General features: G+C 27.6%; 3 protein-coding genes across 3 annotated transcripts; 2 read left to right on the top strand and 1 right to left on the bottom strand.

The window, feature by feature from the left end:
• The first annotated feature begins 1,793 nt into the window (after positions 1–1,793).
• On the top strand, positions 1,794–3,585 carry LOC101509752 (vacuolar protein sorting-associated protein 28 homolog 1). Its single transcript, XM_004504928.4, has 2 exons — positions 1,794–1,933; positions 2,562–3,585. The coding sequence occupies exon 2, from the start codon at positions 2,664–2,666 to the stop codon at positions 3,291–3,293; it is 630 nt and encodes a 209-aa protein (XP_004504985.1). The 5' UTR covers positions 1,794–1,933; positions 2,562–2,663; the 3' UTR covers positions 3,294–3,585.
• A 9,871-nt stretch (positions 3,586–13,456) lies between these two features.
• LOC101492902 (syntaxin-124-like) lies at positions 13,457–14,635 on the bottom strand. The gene has a single exon (XM_004504959.4). It carries the CDS (start codon positions 14,437–14,439, stop codon positions 13,522–13,524), a length of 918 nt encoding a protein of 305 aa, XP_004505016.1. The 5' UTR covers positions 14,440–14,635; the 3' UTR covers positions 13,457–13,521.
• A 3,540-nt stretch (positions 14,636–18,175) lies between these two features.
• LOC101508477 (uncharacterized) lies at positions 18,176–20,038 on the top strand. Its single transcript, XM_027335451.2, is given in 5 exon segments — positions 18,176–18,479; positions 18,563–18,677; positions 19,407–19,567; positions 19,569–19,726; positions 19,849–20,038. Coding segments are annotated over 5 exon segments (702 nt in total). The 5' UTR covers positions 18,176–18,275; the 3' UTR covers positions 19,913–20,038.
• Positions 20,039–21,773: the final 1,735 nt, after the last annotated feature.

Below are 21,773 nucleotides of genomic sequence, written 5' to 3'. Positions count from 1 at the left end.
TATCTAAGCTGTTTTATCGTGAGGACTTCGTGGTTGATAGTCTGCCTTGCACAATTTGGGCAGTGCCTCGAAACGTCTTAAAGAGAGGGACCTAGTCCGCGACTCAACCCAATAATATTTTCAATGGCATAAATTGTTTTCAAAAGGCTTTTTCGAATTTTAAAAACAACAATATAATTGATTCGTGTAGTTTGATCAAATTTTTTCCAGTTCATTTTTTTAGAGTATGAAAAATTAAGATACATTATTCTTTTATAATGTAATTATGAATGTTTTGCTATAAATTCTTTAAAGTTGTTCCTTCCCAAATGGAAGGTGTTTAAAGTGGTTCCTTCCTAGATAGAAGGAAAAGTTGGAGGGAATGATCAATTTCTAATGAAAGAAAGAGTTTGAAAAGAAAAAGAAGGAGATGATAAATTTTTATTGTTTGGTTTTCAAATAAAAAGGGAAGGAAATAAAGATTTTGGTTGGGTCCAACAAAAAGTGATCCCTCCCAAAATGAAAGAAAAATTGAAGGGAATGATAATTTTCTAATGAAATGGCAAAAATATCATATGCTACATATTAGTTTACACTTCCTACACAGTCATTTTTGTTATTTTATAAATTAATTTATATCTATTTAAAAAAATAATATCTCATATATTAAAAAACATACCAAGGCTCAACAAAGTGTAAGTCAGTAAAATACACACGATACAAAAAGGAGGGAATTTCTTCTATCCACACCCCTGTATTTGAAGAAGAAAAAACTTAGCTAAAGAATGGACCATTCAATTATCCATTTTTACATGACTTATAGAAATGGAACTGAAAGAGGGCATTATGGCCCAACATTCCTGTAACAATTGAATCATTATCCGCGAAAAGAGATATGCCGTTTCATATATAAGCACTTGGACGTTTCATAGAGTTTACATATAACTTATCTGATTTTATCTTATAAGATAAACACTTTTATATTTGTCTAGTAGAAACAAATAAAAACATATAATATATGCGTAAGTTGTTTTGAATTTAGCTTAATAAATTCTCCAAGACAACTCATGTTAATAGTTTATAATTTATATGAACACAATCTAATCATATTTATGATTTAATTTTATAAAAAAAATTAATTATATCATAAACATTTGTATAAAAAATAGTATTCTTTTAATTAATATTTTTATTCAAACACAGCCAAATATTTAATTTAGTTTTTTTAGGAGAGAATATTGAGTTTAACTATTTATTATGATAACGTTAAGAAATACACTAGAAAGATTAATAAAGAAGAATAAAATAATATAATATAATATAATATAAAACCCAACAAGTGGAACAGAGATTCATGTTAATGTAGGGATAAGATGTCCAAAATACATATATCTAGTTTGCATACAGTTCACACATTTGCGATTGTATTTTTGAAATTGGACTGCTCAAATTTTAAATAATTTTTTTTTTAAGTAGTAAACTCAAAATCTAGATTGAATACGAATAACGACTACAAATGTTATGTATTTCTTATCGCAAGTAACCCAAATTCAAAATGTAGAGATGCTTTTTTTTTTATTCAACAAACGTTACTACAAAAATTTGAAGAATTTAATTGGTTGAAAATAGTTAGGTCAGGTTAGGTTTGAGAGACACCTGTTATTTTTTCAAAGAGAAAGTCGTAGTAATAATTGGTAATGAAAACATAAAATTGGCGATTATTGAAAAACAAAGAACATTGAGATTTGAGCGTTGGTTATTTTTGCTTACTGTATTTGGTTTCCAACTGCTACATGTAGATGCCGTAAGCACACGCATCAACAATAATATGTGGGAGCCCACACGCAACCTCTCCCGTGGACCGTACCGCACCAGATTAATCTTTATACAACCCATAAGGAACGAACCTACCTCACTCCCCACTCTCACCGTTCGATAACGCATTTTGGTTCTCGTAAGCTTCTCTATCTCTTTCTCTTTTCCTCTTCCGCCAATTTTTTTATTAATCATCAATTTTATTCCTTGTTTTATCTTGATTATTATTGCTTATTATTGCTTACGAATTTGTTGAATTTCTGTTTCTTCTGATTTTGGGGATGAAGTTTTTGAAATGATTTTTTTTTCATGCCTATTTTATTGTCCTGGTGATTTGTTTGTTTTATGCCCCTTTTCAAGTTGTTTTGTTGCTAATAAATTTGAAGGAAATTTCAGTAACCTAAAAAAAATCAATGTTTCTTTTTTGCGTTCGTTTTCAATTTGAATGGAAAATTGCAGAAATCTAGAGTACATACCCTATGTTTAGTTGACTATCTTGAATTTCGTATTGTTTATTTAAGAGAAAGTTAAGATTTTCATAATTATTCTTATTATGGTCTCTTTATTTTTTAGTGGTATGATTTTGAAACTGTAACTTCATTAGTTTACTATTTTGTTTGTGTTTTGGTTTTTTCATGTAATGAAATAATGATGTTAGTTCTTAGATTAGATCCACCCTTATGGTTTTGTCGTCTTAGCAATAGACTAGTAGTTAACTTTGCTAACTGTGTTTTGTTGTGTCATGTTATGTTATGTTTTTTTTTCAGTGAAGAAGAACCCTTCTCTTTGCGCGTGTCCCGTTCTCTTCTCCAATCTCCACCATTACGTATACTTCTGGATAATAATCTGAATAGAATATAGTTAGTATTATGGAGGTTAAGCTCTGGAATGACAAGCGCGAAAGAGAAATGTATGACAACTTTGCTGAGCTTTATGCCATTATTAAGGCAACTGAGAGACTTGAGAAAGCATATGTTAGAGATATAATCTCACCGCAGGAATATGAGATAGAGTGCCAGAAGCTTATAGCTCATTTCAAAACCTTAGCTTCCACCCTTAAGGATACTGTACCTAGCATTGAGAGATTTGCAGATACTTATAGGATGGAGTGTCCGGCTGCAATTAACCGTCTTGTGGTATCCGGTGTACCTGCTACTGTAGAGCATCGGGCTGCTGCCGCAGCAGGTGCATCCACCTCGGCTGCAGTTGTGGCTGAGTGTGTTCAGAATTTTATTACATCAATGGATTCCTTGAAACTTAATATGGTAGCTGTGGATCAGGTGCATCCTTTGCTCTCAGATCTTTATGCTTCACTTAATAAGTTGACGATTTTGCCGCCTGATTTTGAGGGGAAAACAAAAATGAAGGATTGGATTGCAAGGTTATCAAAGATGGGTGCAGCTGATGAGTTGACAGAACAACAGGCCCGACAGCTTCACTTTGATCTCGAGTCTTCCTACAATTCCTTTATGGCAGCTCTACCCAATGCTGGAACTTGATTCAGTAGGGGGAAGCTTGTAAATTGAACCAAAAATTCCTTTTTCTATATTTTTTTCCCCTTTGGTTGCTAAATATTGTTGATTGGAAAGGAATTTTCTATTTGGTGACAGCAGATATATATATTTTAAAGGCCGAATCCTGGATATTTACAAATTATGGCTTTGTGCTGATCACCAAAGGTTTATTATATATTGTGGATGAGCTTTTGTTTTCTTTTCTGCAGTTGTTTGGTTTGAGTTTCTACTCCTAGTATATAGCAAGAATGAAATCATACTGAAAATTGAGTACTCAGTTGTTTGTCTTTTTATCTTTTATATTATCAATCGATGTATTTCAACACTACCCTTTCTATGATATCAATATCAGAGGACCTGTGTGTGCATTATTGCCTCCAAATTATAGTTATGCAGTGATTGCCCTGATTTTTCTGAGGAAATAGAATCCAAAGATGTGCACGGTACTGATAATCCCTCAGCATCATACTCTGACATTATAGTAGCACCAAGTTAATTTTTTACACCATGATAAATGCCAGACCAGTTAATACAAAGCATTTTGGTGTTATGGGTCACAAAGTATCCAAAATCTGAAGGACCTCTGCTGTCAATTGTGTATGTTTAGCATGATAGTTATTATCCTATAACTTAAGCGTGAAACCTGAATCCTTGGTAAATTTATGAAACTTAAATTGGTTAAGGCTTGGATGTTGTTGTTGTCAATTTGTATGCTTGATTTCAAATTTTGTTGATCAATGATTTGTGAAAAATGTGGGATTGTCTGTGCCTGATTCTACTAATAGTGTGTTTGGAAACTGAGTTTCACGGAAAATCTCACTTCCAACGAAGCAGCTAGAACTAGTAGCATTAAGATAAACGTGCGTTTGTATTCCCACGCCACATTACTAAACATAAGCTAAAACTATATGAAAAGGAAAATGTCAATCACCCGGAATTAGTTTGCTAAATGCAAGTCAATATGAGTTGGTATGCTTACATTGATTAATTGATAGATAAAATTGGCACTGTTTTTTAATCAGTTATAACATAAATGTTGTGATACTTTTCATCCACTTTAACAGAAGATCTAAATTAAACTAACACTACAAGAAAAAAACTCTGACATAATTATTGTCTTTTCATTTAGAAGCTGATGACCAAAGCAGTTTCTGCAGTGCTAGTAAGATGCAATTTTCATTTTAGGGTCCTGCTAATGTGTGGGGGTTGTATCTAAATAAAGAGAATACTGTGTGGCGTATGTGACTAAACTTCATGTGCCAGAACAGTGACGTAAAGGACCATCCTAAGAACCAGAAAACAAGTCAAGCTATACCGAATTCTGAAGAAACAAGAGACTAATATTCAATATAGAAAACAGGTATGCTTACAATGTGGCATGCTGTTTCATACTATGACACAACAGATGTGAGATGATATATAGCTGCAATAAATAGATATGCATTCATTGCATAACGTATCTAGTCATGAGAAATCTCACAACACAAGCATTCATCGATCATCAAACGTGCAGTGGTCCCCAAAGGTTTGTATTTTAAATAGTATTCATAATATTTTTAAGGGTTAACTAAATTAACAATATCAATTTTGTTAGAATGAAATATTTTTCGCGGTGATTTGAGTGTGAATTCATGATTTCCACATTTTGTAGGTGAATTTGTGTTTGTTATTTTCTATATTGACAAAAAGTATTATATAATTATTTATTAAATTTGCGGGTCAAATAGCTTCTTCTGTAATTTAGTGTATCTCAATGGTAGAAATTAATTAATCTATTTAAAATCTAAAACACGTTTAAGAATCGTCTCTTCTAAATAATAAATTTTTATTGGTATAAGTTAAAGATGTTATCATTAGTTTGCAACTTGGCATGCATTTTGACTCTTATTATCAAATTTTTTATAGTAGCTTTAATTGATTTTTATAAATAATTTTCCCGTCTTATGTATTTTCAATGATTGACTTTTATTGTTTTCTTCCTATATTTTTTAAAATTAATAAGGGGTTTATTTACTTTTAAAAAAATGTTTAAATGCACATTTATTCCTGAATTTTACCAAAATTTAAATTTTAATTCCCTATTTCAAAATTTGATTTTTTGAAAGGATTAAAAAATTTAAAAATTGAAGGATAATTAAATATATTTCGTTATAATAAAGATTAAAAATTGTTACAACAATCTTGTAGAATTTTTAGTTAAAAAAATCTTGTAGAGACCAAAAAATAATATTTTTACTTAGATTAAAAATTAAATTTTATATAAATTAAAAATTAAAAATTTCTTTAATCTTAAAAAATATACTTATATAGATAAACATTTTTTTAATAAATATATATTGATAACGATGTTGGTCCGTAACCCTGCAGACACAGTAGAATTGAATTTCATACAACTATGTTTTACTATTTTTTTTTACGAATTTTTAAAATATTCTTGTAAATAATATAAAATTTTAAACAAAATTAGCCTATTTTTGGTACTCCGTATTTATGTTTTTTTAAATATAAAAAAATTTATTTTTAAAATTTTTTATATGTAAATTTTTTTACAAAATTTTTGATATGTAAAATTTGTTTTCAATTATTTTTTATTTAAAATTTTCAGCATGTTAATTTTTAAATCAGGTTTTTAGAAAATAAAATTTCATACCAGAAATTTCATATTTGTGTGGAGTAAAAAATGGGTCCAAAAATGTTGAACAAAAAGAGATGATAGTGATAGGGGTAAAAATAAATTTTAAATTATTTTTTCAAAAGTTTAAAAAAAATTCCAATTGCATTTTAAAAATACAATTTATTAAAAAAATTAAATGGGTCTGAAATACAATTTTTCCAGAAGTTATAAAAATTTGCAAAGATATAGATGAATATGAAACTTCTAAATTGCATTTTGTCTAAAAATTTTAAAGAATTTAAAAACTTTAGATTAATATGAAATTTTCAAAATGCAATATTTTAAAATTTTAAAAAAGTATCGAAACTTTGGATCAATATAAAACTTCCGAATTACAATTTTTTGAAAAGTTAAAAAAATAATTAAAAACTTTAAATGAATGTGAAACTTCTTAAATGTAATTTTTTTCAAAAATTTATTTTAAAATTTCAAAAATTTGGTTGAATGTGAAACTTCTAAAATACTACTTTTTTTTAATAATTCTTTAAAAAATAATTTAAAAAAATTAGATAAATACAAAGCTTTCGAAATGTAATTTAAAAAAATTAAAAATTAAAAATAATTTCAAAATTTAATTAAATAATAACAAATTAAAAAAAGATAAATCTAATTATATCGTATATAGTAAATTGTGACACACGAATAATTTTAAATCATTATATTTCTATCACCTGATATAACACTTCATATTTTATAATATGTTATATATTAGTGAGTGTAAATACTTAACATATGATACATGAACAATTATTTAATATAATTTTGTAATTTAATTAAAAGAATAAATAATTAAAAATTTAAAATCAAATATATTACAACACAACTTCAAATTTAAATATATGATTGTGACCATTACAAATAAGGTGACACAAGTTAAATTCAAATGATATTGTTTTTATTTAATAAAACTTTTATAAAATACCAAAACTTATAATAATTCAAAATTTAATTTTTGATATTTTATAACAAAGTTTTACATGTCCTTAAAAGAAAAAGTGTGACATGCGCTTTTTTATTTATTTATAAAAAAAAACACATCTTAGTTAATTTGAAATATTGTAAAGTGATTAAGTATGTTATCCAAATAAATAGGAACTCGTGCTTCGCACAAAAGGGAATGGATTTCTAAATACTTTAATAATATTTGACTAAGTAGGACTATTTTAGGTCTAAATCTAGTTTTCACATGTTTTTGTCTTCATCTTTTTTATAAGATGGATGATTTAAGATATTTTTTGATTTAAAATTATTCTTATACATCATTTCTTCTACCATTTTATCTAAACAAGTTATTTTTATATAAATAAAATTTTTCTGTTATTTTACCAATTAAATACGACATTTGGTTTTTAATTTTTCTGTATCGTTGCAGTGTTTATTTATTTAAAATTACAGGTTTACTTTGATTCAACACATACATATTCAATAAATGACTTTACCGTCATCAACGTTACCAATTAAGAGAAATGAATATTATAGTCAATTTAATTTTATCTAATTTATATGTTTTTTTATAGTTATATGTTATTAATATGAATAGTGTGAGATTGTTTGCATATTCATCATTTTTTATTTTAATAAATTTGTATATGTTTTGTTCTCTATTAATGTACTCTTTTAATTTGAAGGAATGAATATTATTTTTTTCTTTAAAAAAAGAAAAGAAATAACAATTTACAACGACTTAAAATAAATTATCTTATTTAATTTAATATATGATATAAATAAATAAAATTTGATATTTGAATCTAATTTACATAATTGTTATAAATCATGGCACACCAATTATGTAAATGGATAGCTACAAATAGGGATAATACACATCCAGTATCTTATGCATTGGAATTAAATAGTATCTAATATAACAATTTTACATATACATCATCCTATCTAATAAGAACTATCTATTTTGCTACATCATTCTATATTTGGATGTTTATTTTGAAATTGATAATGGGATATAAAAATTGACATGTGTCACATCATTCTACTTAGTGTATTATTAATTTCACTTTTAGAGGAGGCAAAGTTAACTTTGAAAGTGTAAAATTGATTCTAATTTGCTTAGATGCTATTGAATATAATTGATTATAACTTGAAGTTGTGATTTGTAGCTTAAAAGTCTAAACATGATTTTTAAACTAAAATTTATTATTCAAATTATTTTTTCCAAGAGATATCCAAACATAAATAATTTCGCATTTATTTTTAACTAAAATCAATTTAACGAAATTAATACATTCAAAATCAATCACCCTTATGTATAAGTTTGCATGTTGACTATAAACAAAAGTTTGAAATATTATTATTTTGGTTTTCAATTAGGAAAATTGAAATGACAGGATCATTAAAAATTTCAAATTGCATATTTTTAACGTGAATGGCTTGTTTTCACCAAAATGCATGTGTAAAAGGTAAAAGTAAAATAAGGATGATTTTAATATTTTTCTTATTCATCACAAAAAAGAAGAAGTAATAAAATGCAACACTTTCCAATACACAAAAAAGTTAGTTGTGCTACATAAAAATACATAAAAACACTTGCATGGAGATTAATAAAAGATATAGCCAATATAATAATAATAATAATAATAATAATAATAATAATAATAATAATAAACCTCTCCCATTTATTTAAATAAATATAGTTTAAAATAAGATCAAGCTAAAAAATATCAATGATAAAAGAGTAAATTATTAATATTCATTTACATGAGATTGAAAATAGTCACTATAACAATCTGAATAAATTATTATTACAATACTCATTAAATAGAAATAATAACAAATTTAACTATCCACGTCATATTCTATTTGAGCAAAAAGTATAGTACACAGGCCATTTTATATATATTTTATTTTCTCTATAAATATAAGTGGCCTCTTGTTCCACAACATATAAATAGGAATAACTTGTCCTCAAAAAGAGAAGATGAAGAAACTTACATTTAAGTTTTTTTTATCTCTTTATTGTTGATTTTGAATTTCGATCCATGTCTCAACTACTATAATATAAAAATATAATAGTCAAAAGTAATAAATTAACAAATAATAATAGTCAAAAGTATCGTTTGAATATGATTTTAATTTGTTCGTCATTGTGATATAATATTTTTCATTTTCTCGTCGCAGTACAATGTTCGCATCATTTTGTTGATATTATATTTTGAATAAGGGGTTTATGGAGACTACCACCAAGACTCTCTCAACCTTACAAATAATTTGTCATTCGTGGTTGGATCAATTATGTTAGTGATCACCTATAATCGTTATGAGCGAACACCAACAAATATTTTATCGAAGATGAATGAAATTAAAGATTATGGATCTCACATCATTATGGCTTAACCATTTCCTTTGTTAATGTTCTATTCAACATTTCAACAAGCTTTGACAATGCTTTAGCCACATCATTCACACAATAATGCATGACGAATTGGCTAAAACTATCCGACAACGATTGCAGGATCACATATGTTGCAAGTTATAGGCCTAGCGGAAATCCCAACCTCTCTAAGTTCTCAATGTACCCAATCATATAGAGTACATGAGTCCCAACTGAACTTTATTATGTCTGCCTACACTGAAAAATAGTTATCGACGCTTCAAACCTTTCTTGCCTAGCCTACGCTCGAAAGAGCATTTTAAGGTGTTCGATCATATTGTACGCTTCCATACTTTCATATCGCTTTTGCAGGTCTGAGTTCATGGTGGCAAGCATTAGTCATGAAGCATCCAAGCATCATCTTGATGGTTCTTATAAGCATCTCATTCAACCCAATGAGCAATTGCAGTGGGTTGCTTAGGCATAGGCCTTTAGCACATACAACTTCCTCTCTTGTTTCAGGACAATCCTAATGCTTCGGTGCCAATCGAGAAAGTTAGTTCTCGATAAATTTTCCTACTCAAAGATGTTTCACAATGATATTGTGTTGGTTGTGTTCGGAGACAAGGTTGGTCTAAAAACAGAAAAACAAATATATAAGTATCGTGTAATAAACATATTTAATTGGTTTTTATTAAATATGTCTCCACTATTTTACTCAAATAAATTACTTTCCCCGTTGAGTTAGAAAATCCCATTGGAAGATTTTATAGTGAGACCAAGATACATATTTCACCTTATTTGGAGAGAGTTGATTCATCCAAAATACAACTATTTAAGTAAGAAACTCCTTTCCAATTACATCACAGGTAACTCTTGCAATAGTTGGGTGAACAACACTTATTCTAATCCATCTTATAAATTAAATTCCAATTCCTTTGGCTCTTAGTCCATTTCAATCCTTTTGAATTCAACTTAATTAAGTTAAACCAAATGTTTGGTAGTTGGATCTTATCCTATCGCGCCTCAACGATATAGAATAGTGTACCCAATTTTAGCATAACCCACACTATACGATACTGGCTTTGACGAATGCTACACATTGGAAGACATTAAACTTAATATTTAATTTGAGAGATTTTTGTTAAGCGATCTCACCGGCTTTTATATTTCATATAAACATCTCTTAGCATGCATGTATATATACTCACACATTTTAAAGCATAATAATTACATATATATAAAACATGCTAACACACATCCAACATATCATGCATCGCATACAAAATATATAGGACTAGATAATATAGTTATGACCACCTAACACAAAAGGCAAATTAACTAAATATAAATTACAAGTTTTCAGTCTTTCAGTTGACTTCTCAAACCTCTTCACTTGTGTCATTGTATGGTGTTGTGTCCGGTTGCCCCGAAAAGATACAAATATTTAAAATAAATAAATTTTTACAACACACAGGCGATATTTTAAAATAAACCGCGACATGCAGGTTATATTTAAATAAAATAAAATAACCATTAAGCATACTAAAGCTATAACTATACACTATTAATAATTAATTAAAATTAATTATTTAATAAATCTCAAAATATTTACTAATAATGACTCTTTATTATTAATAACTAATTTTGAGCACCGTATTTTTAATAAATTTAAAACTAAAACTGTTGCAGCTAATGCGTTCTAAATTCTGATTATATCAATATTAAACAAGAGCAAGTTCAAATACTCGATTTCTATCATATTTGAATAATATTGATAGCATATATTTCACAAATATATTGAGGCAACAATTGTTCATCAAATATTATATATATCAAGAGTGCTCCTAATCAACAACATTTATTTTACATGAATCATATTTAAGAAAATATTTAGTCATGTCATCAAATAGGTAAATGAACACCTACAAAAATAAGACATAAACGACCATATCTCTGATACCACTGTTGGTAAATTAAGAAATATATTTTAAAATTATTCTCAATAGCGAAAATCACCCACTGTCATGGATTACACACGCACCTCTTGAAACTCGATGAGAATAAATCATCAACATCACGATATGATATTATCTCTACTCAATCTACGTGAACGCTTGTCTCATAATGCACCAGTTACGATAAAAATGATTTTAGGGTTAGTTTAAGAAGCAACAAGATATATATATATATATATATATATATATATATATATTCTACGTTACTTCAAGAGTAAACCTTATATGCTACAAGTCCAATTCATTTTATTTGATTGAATAATTTTGTAATTAAATTTTTATTTGATTTAACTGTTTTATCGTGTGACCCTATAGGCTACCACTTAATTGACAATAATATAAAATATTAAAATTATAAACAATAAGTGATATTAAGCAATGTATTATTGCTACCGAATTAATGAGAAAATCAGTTATACGATTTTAATTTTAACGTGCTCACTATTTGGTGTGTATTAATTGTACCTTCATCTAAATATTTGAATTAAACACAAGACATAAAAAGCGTGTTAGGTCTAATAATTCGATTCCCGAATATACATATGATTATTATTGTCCCTAATATCTTATATTGATCTATTTTGGCGTGTCCACACACATTTCACATATCACTCTATCGAAAGACCCAAGATACAACTCATATTATGCACGAGAGATGCATCACATCTACGCCACTCACATATCTCTATATAGTTTATTGTAAAGTCAATATCCACCGTTATGATTGTTATGTTACAGATAATGTTTGATAGTCTCAAAATATACAACTCTCTAAGTAGGGATTGTAGTGACTTTAAGTCGAATAACTACTCACTATGATCACATGAGAATCATTAATAACATTTGTATAACTATTATGTAATGTTCTCGTAGTGAATCAATCTAGGACAAATATTACGCCTAATATTTATACCATCAAATAAGAGTCTTGCATTATTATCGTTCTATTTAAGAATAATAACATTATGTTTAATAGAGTCTCACGATTAAATAACATTTAATATTTCATCAAACATAGTAATCATTTTAAGAATTTTATTATACTTTAAATAAATCCACATAATAAATTAAAATATCTCATATTACTATATAAATAATAGTAACTGTCATGATATAAATATAAATCAAGTAAAAATTATTGGGCTTTAAAACTAACTCTAACATACTATTATATAGACCAAATGATATCAACATTATATATTTTATTTTCAGATTAGTTCCAAACAAATTTCAATTCTATTAGAACACATAAAATAAAAGGTAGTAAAATCTTATTTAAGATAGAGAGATATCAAAAAATGAATTAATTAACAATTTTTGTATTTATTATTTTAATTTTTACAAGAGCATTGAATGAGATATCGTGAGGAGGTATGTGATACGATGACCAATTAAAAGATATTTTTTTTAGACTTATTCTTGATAAAATAAGTCTGAAATGTTTATAATATAGATTTATTGTTACAGATGGTGTTTTTTCTTTTACCAGATTTTGAAGATCTTTCTTTAATAACTCCAACTCATTCAATCACTAATTAACACCAACTGAACTATCTAGTACCCAAATTTTACTTTACTATTTTAATACTTAATATATACTATAAATAAATTTTTGATTTGATTTTATCATCATACAAATTTTATTGTCTATCTTTCTTTTATATAAAAAAAGCAATTGTTTTATTCCTTTAAGTTGATTTGAAATGGATCTTCTTCACCAACCAAAAGAGATCGATGAAGAAAAAAAAATCGAAGAGAGAAAAAAAAAGAATAATAATATTAATAGAAGACAAGGACGAAAGCTAATTAAAATGGGTAGCCGTTTTAAAATGTGTCACTTACTATATAACCAACCTTCAAGTTTATGCAAAAAGATCCTTTGGTTCATGAAGGACACATGCTTGAATATGAAATGTTTGGATACCAAGGATGCAATGATCCAAAAAAAAAAAAACTTTTGAATTGCAAGATCTTGATCTTTGAAATTTTACAAAAATGCATGTAAATCTGATAAGATCAAAGTTGCAAATACAATAGAATGGCACAAACCATCAAAACTGACATCATTTAAGGTTTTAAAAACTCGTGGTCTCTATTTAAATTATAATATGAAATATTTTGGTGTATCAACTATCACATCACAAAATTAATTAAAAGCATATGAGTCATATTCGATTGTTATTCTGTCTCATTCCTTCATCTAAAGAATTGAGGTAAAAATGATATCAAGAGAGGAAAGAGAATGACAACTACAAGAACAATACAAAGAAGTATTGCATAACATGTCCACTTCCTAGAACTCTTTTGATACACTTTAGCATCTTCAAGTTGATCTGTCCCTCTTCTGACAAAAGAACTAGCATGTGCAACATGACTCTCTATGTTATTAAGTTGTTGTCCTTGAGAGTCAACCAAAGCTGCCATATCTAAAAACACTTGATGCAACTCAATCAAATTCTTCTCTATTTCCTTAACAGCATCATGTCTTTCTTGAATTTCAGATATTGTATCCATAATTTGACCCCTCCCTTGTTCTTGAATTGCTTTTTGCAAAAAACTTTCACTTTCACCACTTGATATCAAATTCTCTATAGTTTCTTCATCTGCTTTCTCCCCTGTTATTGTAAAATATCTACGTTCAATTGTTTCTTTATACTCAAATTGCATTCTTGCTCTCAACCCTTGAAAATCATCCATCATATCTTTCAATTTCTTACCTAAACCACTAACCACTGAAGTTCTAGTTCTATCTGCTGATGAACCTGGACCACACCCTGCAATGTTTCTATTAGCTACATTGGAACGATCCAAAGCTTCTAGTTTTCCTTTAATGAATTTCACACGTTTCAGTACTTGTTCTACATCTTTGTCCATTCGAGATCGAAGTTCTTTCATGGTTTTAGCATTGTGAACCGTTTTACTTTCTTCATTTGCTTCTTGTAAATTTTTATAAAGTTTCTCCACCGTTTTCATATCTTCTTTTACATTCTCCACGTCTTCGAAGAATTTGTCCAGATTCACACTTTCTTTATTCCCTGATTCAACATCATCAATGTAAGCTTGTTCCTTTAAATCAGTGTACTTTTTGAAGGAATTTGAGAACAAATCGTTCATTATTGCAAATATATGGCTAAACACCCTTCTTTTATTTTTCCTTTATTAAAATTTGGTTTCTTTTGTAGTTGGTAAATCTAGCAACCAAAGCTCATACGACCAATGATATGTTGGTTATCTAACATAGTGGTACATTCTTAATATCAACAACAACAAAAATTAAAAAAACATAATGGTACATGTTCCTTTCGTGTGACAAAAATGTTGAGGTAGAAGGTGACGAAAAACAAGTAACTCTCACCAACGAAAGGTTTTTGAGGTGAATGGTTAGCTATGAAACAAGGACCTGCCAAATTAACTTGATGCTAATTATCAATTCAAATGTTAGATACGCCAAAGGTTACTCGCGTATTAACAAATGGCACTATTCTTTCTAAATGTTTTTCTTCATTTGGTTTATGACTTGGTCATCTTTTTTCTGTCCTCTCACTCCTTTTTTTCTTTTTATTTTTAGTTTATAATATATATTAATAATAATAAACTTTTTTTTGACAAAAATTAAAATTTCACTAAACATGACAAAAGTTAATAATAATAATCTTCACATTTTCTCATGTGCCATGTATTATCTATAACGAATGATATCTCTATTCTCTATATTTTTTTAAAGTTAAATTGCACATGTGATCTCTTAACTTAATTTTAGTTAATGTTTTAGTTCTTTATAATTTTTTTTTTCGAGTTCATCATTTATTTTAATTTTAAGTGATAATTTGATATTTTATATTTTAAAATGTCAACAATGTTGTCCTTTTTTTTACAAAAATTCAAAAAAATTATTAAAATTTTCAAACAAAATCCATAAAATTCATTATTATCTTCAATAAAATATAAATTTAATCAAACTTATAACTTAAATTTTTAAATAAACTCATATTTTCATTCTTTATTTGATGTTGTTGGCGATGAAAATATGAGTTTATTTGAATATTTGAGTTATGCATTTGATGAAATTTATATTATATTAAAAATGATTTTTAATTTTATGGGTTTTGTTTAAAATTTTAATTATTTTTTTGAATTTTTATAAAAAAAATGATAATATTATTGATATTTTAAAACATAAAATATTAAATTGTCACTTAAAATTAAAATAAATAACCAAATCAAAAAGAAAAAAAAAAAGTAAAAGACTAAAACGTTAACTGAAATTAAGTTAAGGAACCGCAGAAATAATTTAATATTTTTTAAAATAAAATAAAATAAATAATCGCTATCATACTTTCAAAAAAAATTGGTTATCCCTATCATTAGTTTTTCTCCAAGTCATAAAGTAAATGTCATTTTAATCCAAATAATAATATTCAATTAAATTAGAAGGATTTTATTAAGGACTACTAACTATGAATTATAGAAAAAATGAGTGATCTATTTATATCGGATACGTACAAAAAAATACTCTTGGATTATGTTTATTTTTATTTTTTAAATTTGATTTTTCGATTCATCCTGGATACACGGTGACATGGTTGAAAACATATTTCTTAAAAAATATAACTCTCTCTTCCAATAAACGAAGAGATGCCCCATAATTTCCTTTACTTTCTATTGTTACAATTTACGTGTCTTGACGAGAACAATAAATTATAATTTGATTTAGACAAAATCCTACAATTTTTTGTTATGATGACAAATGATTATTTCAGATCATTGTAATTATGCATTAACAATGATTGAAGTTGGTTGAACCTTGAATTTAAAAAATTTCCCACATTCATCTATCTCTATTCATATTTGTATTATGAAGGTTACTCGCGTATTAACAAATGGCACTATTCTTTCTAAATGTTTTTCTTCATTTGGTTTATGACTTGGTCATCTTTTTTCTGTCCTCTCACTCCTTTTTTTCTTTTTATTTTTAGTTTATAATATATATTAATAATAATAAACTTTTTTTTGACAAAAATTAAAATTTCACTAAACATGACAAAAGTTAATAATAATAATCTTCACATTTTCTCATGTGCCATGTATTATCTATAACGAATGATATCTCTATTCTCTATATTTTTTTAAAGTTAAATTGCACATGTGATCTCTTAACTTAATTTTAGTTAATGTTTTAGTTCTTTATAATTTTTTTTTTCGAGTTCATCATTTATTTTAATTTTAAGTGATAATTTGATATTTTATATTTTAAAATGTCAACAATGTTGTCCTTTTTTTTACAAAAATTCAAAAAAATTATTAAAATTTTCAAACAAAATCCATAAAATTCATTATTATCTTCAATAAAATATAAATTTAATCAAACTTATAACTTAAATTTTTAAATAAACTCATATTTTCATTCTTTATTTGATGTTGTTGGCGATGAAAATATGAGTTTATTTGAATATTTGAGTTATGCATTTGATGAAATTTATATTATATTAAAAATGATTTTTAATTTTATGGGTTTTGTTTAAAATTTTAATTATTTTTTTGAATTTTTATAAAAAAAATGATAATATTATTGATATTTTAAAACATAAAATATTAAATTGTCACTTAAAATTAAAATAAATAACCAAATCAAAAAGAAAAAAAAAAAGTAAAAGACTAAAACGTTAACTGAAATTAAGTTAAGGAACCGCAGAAATAATTTAATATTTTTTAAAATAAAATAAAATAAATAATCGCTATCATACTTTCAAAAAAAATTGGTTATCCCTATCATTAGTTTTTCTCCAAGTCATAAAGTAAATGTCATTTTAATCCAAATAATAATATTCAATTAAATTAGAAGGATTTTATTAAGGACTACTAACTATGAATTATAGAAAAAATGAGTGATCTATTTATATCGGATACGTACAAAAAAATACTCTTGGATTATGTTTATTTTTATTTTTTAAATTTGATTTTTCGATTCATCCTGGATACACGGTGACATGGTTGAAAACATATTTCTTAAAAAATATAACTCTCTCTTCCAATAAACGAAGAGATGCCCCATAATTTCCTTTACTTTCTATTGTTACAATTTACGTGTCTTGACGAGAACAATAAATTATAATTTGATTTAGACAAAATCCTACAATTTTTTGTTATGATGACAAATGATTATTTCAGATCATTGTAATTATGCATTAACAATGATTGAAGTTGGTTGAACCTTGAATTTAAAAAATTTCCCACATTCATCTATCTCTATTCATATTTGTATTATGTATTGGAATTTCATATAAACTTAGATTTAATTTTAAGATATTTGATTAAATTAAATGATATTTGAATCTATTATTCAAACGCTTAAATATTCTTGATAAAAAAAATGCTTTTAAATATTCACTAATTTTATATTTTGATTAAAAATATTTGCTAATAGTAAGTTATAATTCATCTAGCTTATTAAAAAAAAAAATAATTGAAGGTATTTCTCATGTATTGCAACAACATATACAAAATTAATTATTTTTAATTGATAAATACTGATATTATTAAGTTAAATATCTTGTTCTAGTTTGTATCTAAATTTATTATGTGAATTAATTATACTGAAATTTATTATTTTATTTAAAATAAAATAAAAATATAAAATTACTAATGGTACAAATAAGATAAAAAAGCGGAAGGTAACAATTATAAAGAAATACTCTATATAATTACGAAAAACGAAAATTTTCCTTTTTATAAGAAAAATAAAATTTCCTCAAAAAATAAAAATGCAAGAAGAAAAAGACTTAGTTTATATAAAAAGGACAAAAAGAAAAAAGAAATAAATCTAAGTAAATAAAAACATAAGTAGAGACAAATAAAAAAAAAAAAAATAGATGAAAAAAGAATCGATCGTAGGTTGTGGTTGATTGCGGCCGAACCCTGAATATTGCTGTAAACCGCTACTTTGGTAGAAGATGGAAGAGGAAGCTTTGCAACGCCAAAGTGGCCACGTTAAGAAAAGGTCGTTAAAGAACAAAGCTTTGGGCATCTCTTTCGACGAGAAAGATCTCCAAAACTACGTTACTGGCTTTCACAAGCGCAAGAAGAAGAGAAGAAAAGAAGCCCATAAGCAACAAGAAGAGGCTCGAAGGAGGAAACGCAACGAGGAACGCCAAAAAGTAACCCTTTTTTTTAGCTTTTATTAGGTCAGAGCAATTGTATATTTGGTTTTCTTATCTGTTTTGTTCGATTGATTTTGTAGAGGAAATTGGAAAGAGAACTTGTTAGTGGGGTTGTACCACCAACCACTGATACAGAACCTGGTGAAATTGATGACAACCAAGACGAAGTTCAGGAACATGTTCAATCTATTGCTGGTAAACTTTTTTTGTTGAATTGAAATCTTCCCCTTTATTTGATGAAGCACAAGGGTCAATTTTTTTTTTCTCATTGCTCTTTCCATTTGTTGCTTCATGTTTTGTTTATTTTTACTTATGTTTTACTAGGGCTTGGGTAGCTTAGTGTAGGTATTTTTGCAGTGACAAAAATTAATTTTCAATGAATTGATTTTAGTTGAAAGTGAGTTGGATATAAAATGATTTATGTTATGATACATTCATGTAAAAATGAGTTGACCAATCCTAGCTGAGTTTTAACGAAGTGGTTAATGAAATGAAATCCAATTAAGAATGAATTGTTTGGGGGAACCCGGAGAACCCGAGTGTGAATTATGGCTGGAAGAATCCTTGAGTAGACTTAACTTTCCTCTTGGCCAAATTGTGGATTACCAAAACTCCCTTCCCTTGAGAATTTAAGGTTAAGACAATAAAAATGAAAAGTTAGTTGAACAAATTAATTTGAGTTGACGTTTGGAGTCAAAAGCTACTCATAGCTTCAAGTTATAATCAATTCTAGAGGCAAAGTCAGTTTAAATCGATATCACCCAAACATATCAAAATCAATTTTATGTGTATGAAATAACTTTTGGTTGTCCCTATTGTGTAGACGGTTATTTGGTTGAATTTTTGTAGATAATGGATGATTTCCTTACTGCATTCAGTGTATGACTCATTTGATAATTGAATTTATCTTTTTGTAATTGAAAGGAACAAAGACATATGAAAATGATGATTTGAAAGTCACTGTTGTAACAAGAGTGATCAACCCTGATGAAGAAGAAAGTTGCCCTATTGAAAGGAAGGAGGCAGCAGTGACACCCCATTCTGTTGTAACTGATAAAAAGAAAGCTGTACCTATAAGTAATAGGAAGCCATTTAAAAAGGTTGCAAAACACAGGTCACAGCCAAAGCCGAGAAGTAAGAGAGATAAAAGGAAAGGAAAGAAGCCAGGAAAGAAGTGATGGTCCGTGGCATCTTGCATCGTCAGAACATTCTCAAGTCTGCAATGAACTGTATTTTTTGCGGAGGTACTTAATTGTTGAGCTCAGTAACTTAGCTACTAACATTTACATAATGCAGAGTTCGGGCTATTTTCGTAGTTAAATATACTTACATCAGTAGGTTACCCGGTTCCTTATGTGGATGACAGGTTTTTCTTCTGCTGGAGTCTCACTGTTCTCCCTTGCTTAGCTGGTCAATTTGGGGGAATTTAAGAATTCAGAAGAAACATTTTTTTTAATTAATCAGTAGTTATTGTGTTGTATACATTAAATACATGCAGATGTTTGATTTATCTAGTTATGCATTTTTCTTGAGTTTAAAATTTCTGTTTCTGTGAAGCTTGTTCATTTTTTAATCTTTATGTTTTGTGTGATGTGATTCATCTTTATATGTGTGGTCTTCTAATGAATCAAACCCTTAATTTAGTGTCAATGCTTTGTTGTACATAACACATTTACCTTAGAAGAATTCTTGGTAAATTTCTTGACTTAGGTAGTGTATGTACTCAGCCAAGAGTCAGTTGCAGCTGGTTTCAAGATCAGACCTTGATTTTTTACAGTCCTGAAATATTGTACAATGAATACGATAAAACAAATTGGACAGCAAACAATATTAGCTATTCGAATCGAAAGCAAAGACAGATTCCTCTTCTTCTGTTTGACTAATTACATAATTAGTTTGCTCTAATAACCCGTACTGGTTATTGTTATTGATAAACAAGGACCACATATATAACTCTCAAATTATTACTTCAAGAGATTAATCTTTGAGTATTATGCTCGCATATGAAACAATCGAATATTAGCAATCAAATTACACAACTTCATTGGTGGTACCCACTTAGTATGTTAGAAAGTTTTTTTTTTCTCGTCTCTAAATCTTCTTAAAAGATTTTAAATTTTGTTTGGATCGACTAATCTAAAAGTATATTTTACATAAACATTAGAAGAACCAGGTGATATTTTATCATTCTACATACCTACAATATTTAAGACTATACATAACAATTTTTGTAAAAAAAAAAATGTATAGCAATGTATTTTTAACTAACTAAGAGACCACAATCTCTAATGCAATTCATGCACAACCAAGTTGTTTTACTTTTGGGGTTAAAGTTTCCCGATATTAACAACTTAATATTTTTTCTCTATTTGTTTTTAACAATTCATGAAATCTTAAATATAAGATTCTATTAAATAAATTTTTGTTATTTTTATAATTTAAAAAAAAAATTCAATTGCATTAATTATTTTTTATTGACATACTCCTAATTAATTTACTTTTCTTTAAATCAACAAAAAATATTATAAGAAAAACATTAACAAAAAAAATATCAACTGGGAATGAGAAACAGATGGAATGTTATTATTCCATGTAGTTTCCTGTTGGATACAAGTACAAAATACGTAGTCAGCCAGAGAATTATACAGTAATCTAATCTGAACTAAAACAAATTCAATTACAGTAAACTAGAGTGGCACTACTTATGAACTAATTAATGGAACAAAGAAAAAGTGTAAGACTGACTCATTGAACAGAGTTGATAAGTTCGGCAGTGCCTTGAGCCAAAGCAGATGAGTAAGTCAAGGGAGGAACAGGATCAATAGGACGACTATATAGCTGTGGCGGCGGCGGCGGCGGCGGCGGTGGTGGTGGTGGAGAAGACTGATGCATTGCCATTGTAGGAGACCTCATATTCATCGGAACCTCGAAACTAAAAATAGATGGTTGTGATGATGAACTCCATACAGGATTCGAATATCGATAACTACTCGAACCAGCAGCATTCGATTGAATTATTTGTTGTAAATTTGGAAGTTGCTGCGACGAAAAGTAAGGTGCTGGCGGCTGCGGTGGTGGTGGTGGTGGTGGTAGTAGTGGTGATGGTCTTAAGAACATATCATTGAAACTCAATGAACTTCGTGAACCAGTTTCATCTAAATCATCGTTACTGTCTCGCACCTTGTTCTTTTCCTCTATCCTAGCTTCATGATTCAATAGCATATACTCAATTTCTCGAATCGTACAAGAATCAGCCAGTGATATTGTGTTGATCGATGTCACAAGAGCGTC

Source organism: Cicer arietinum, chromosome 6, assembly GCF_000331145.2.
Source record: "Cicer arietinum cultivar CDC Frontier isolate Library 1 chromosome 6, Cicar.CDCFrontier_v2.0, whole genome shotgun sequence".
Classification (NCBI taxonomy): Eukaryota; Viridiplantae; Streptophyta; class Magnoliopsida; order Fabales; family Fabaceae; genus Cicer; species Cicer arietinum.
Note: the sequence above shows the minus strand (reverse complement) of the source record. Positions and strands in the feature narration are given on the sequence as shown.

Bases quoted from the DNA above. Each gene is read 5' to 3' on its own strand.
- LOC101509752 (XM_004504928.4), top strand. From the start codon at position 2,664: ATGGAGGTTAAGCTCTGGAATGACAAGCGCGAAAGAGAAATGTATGAC.
- LOC101492902 (XM_004504959.4), bottom strand. From the start codon at position 14,439: ATGAACGATTTGTTCTCAAATTCCTTCAAAAAGTACACTGATTTAAAG.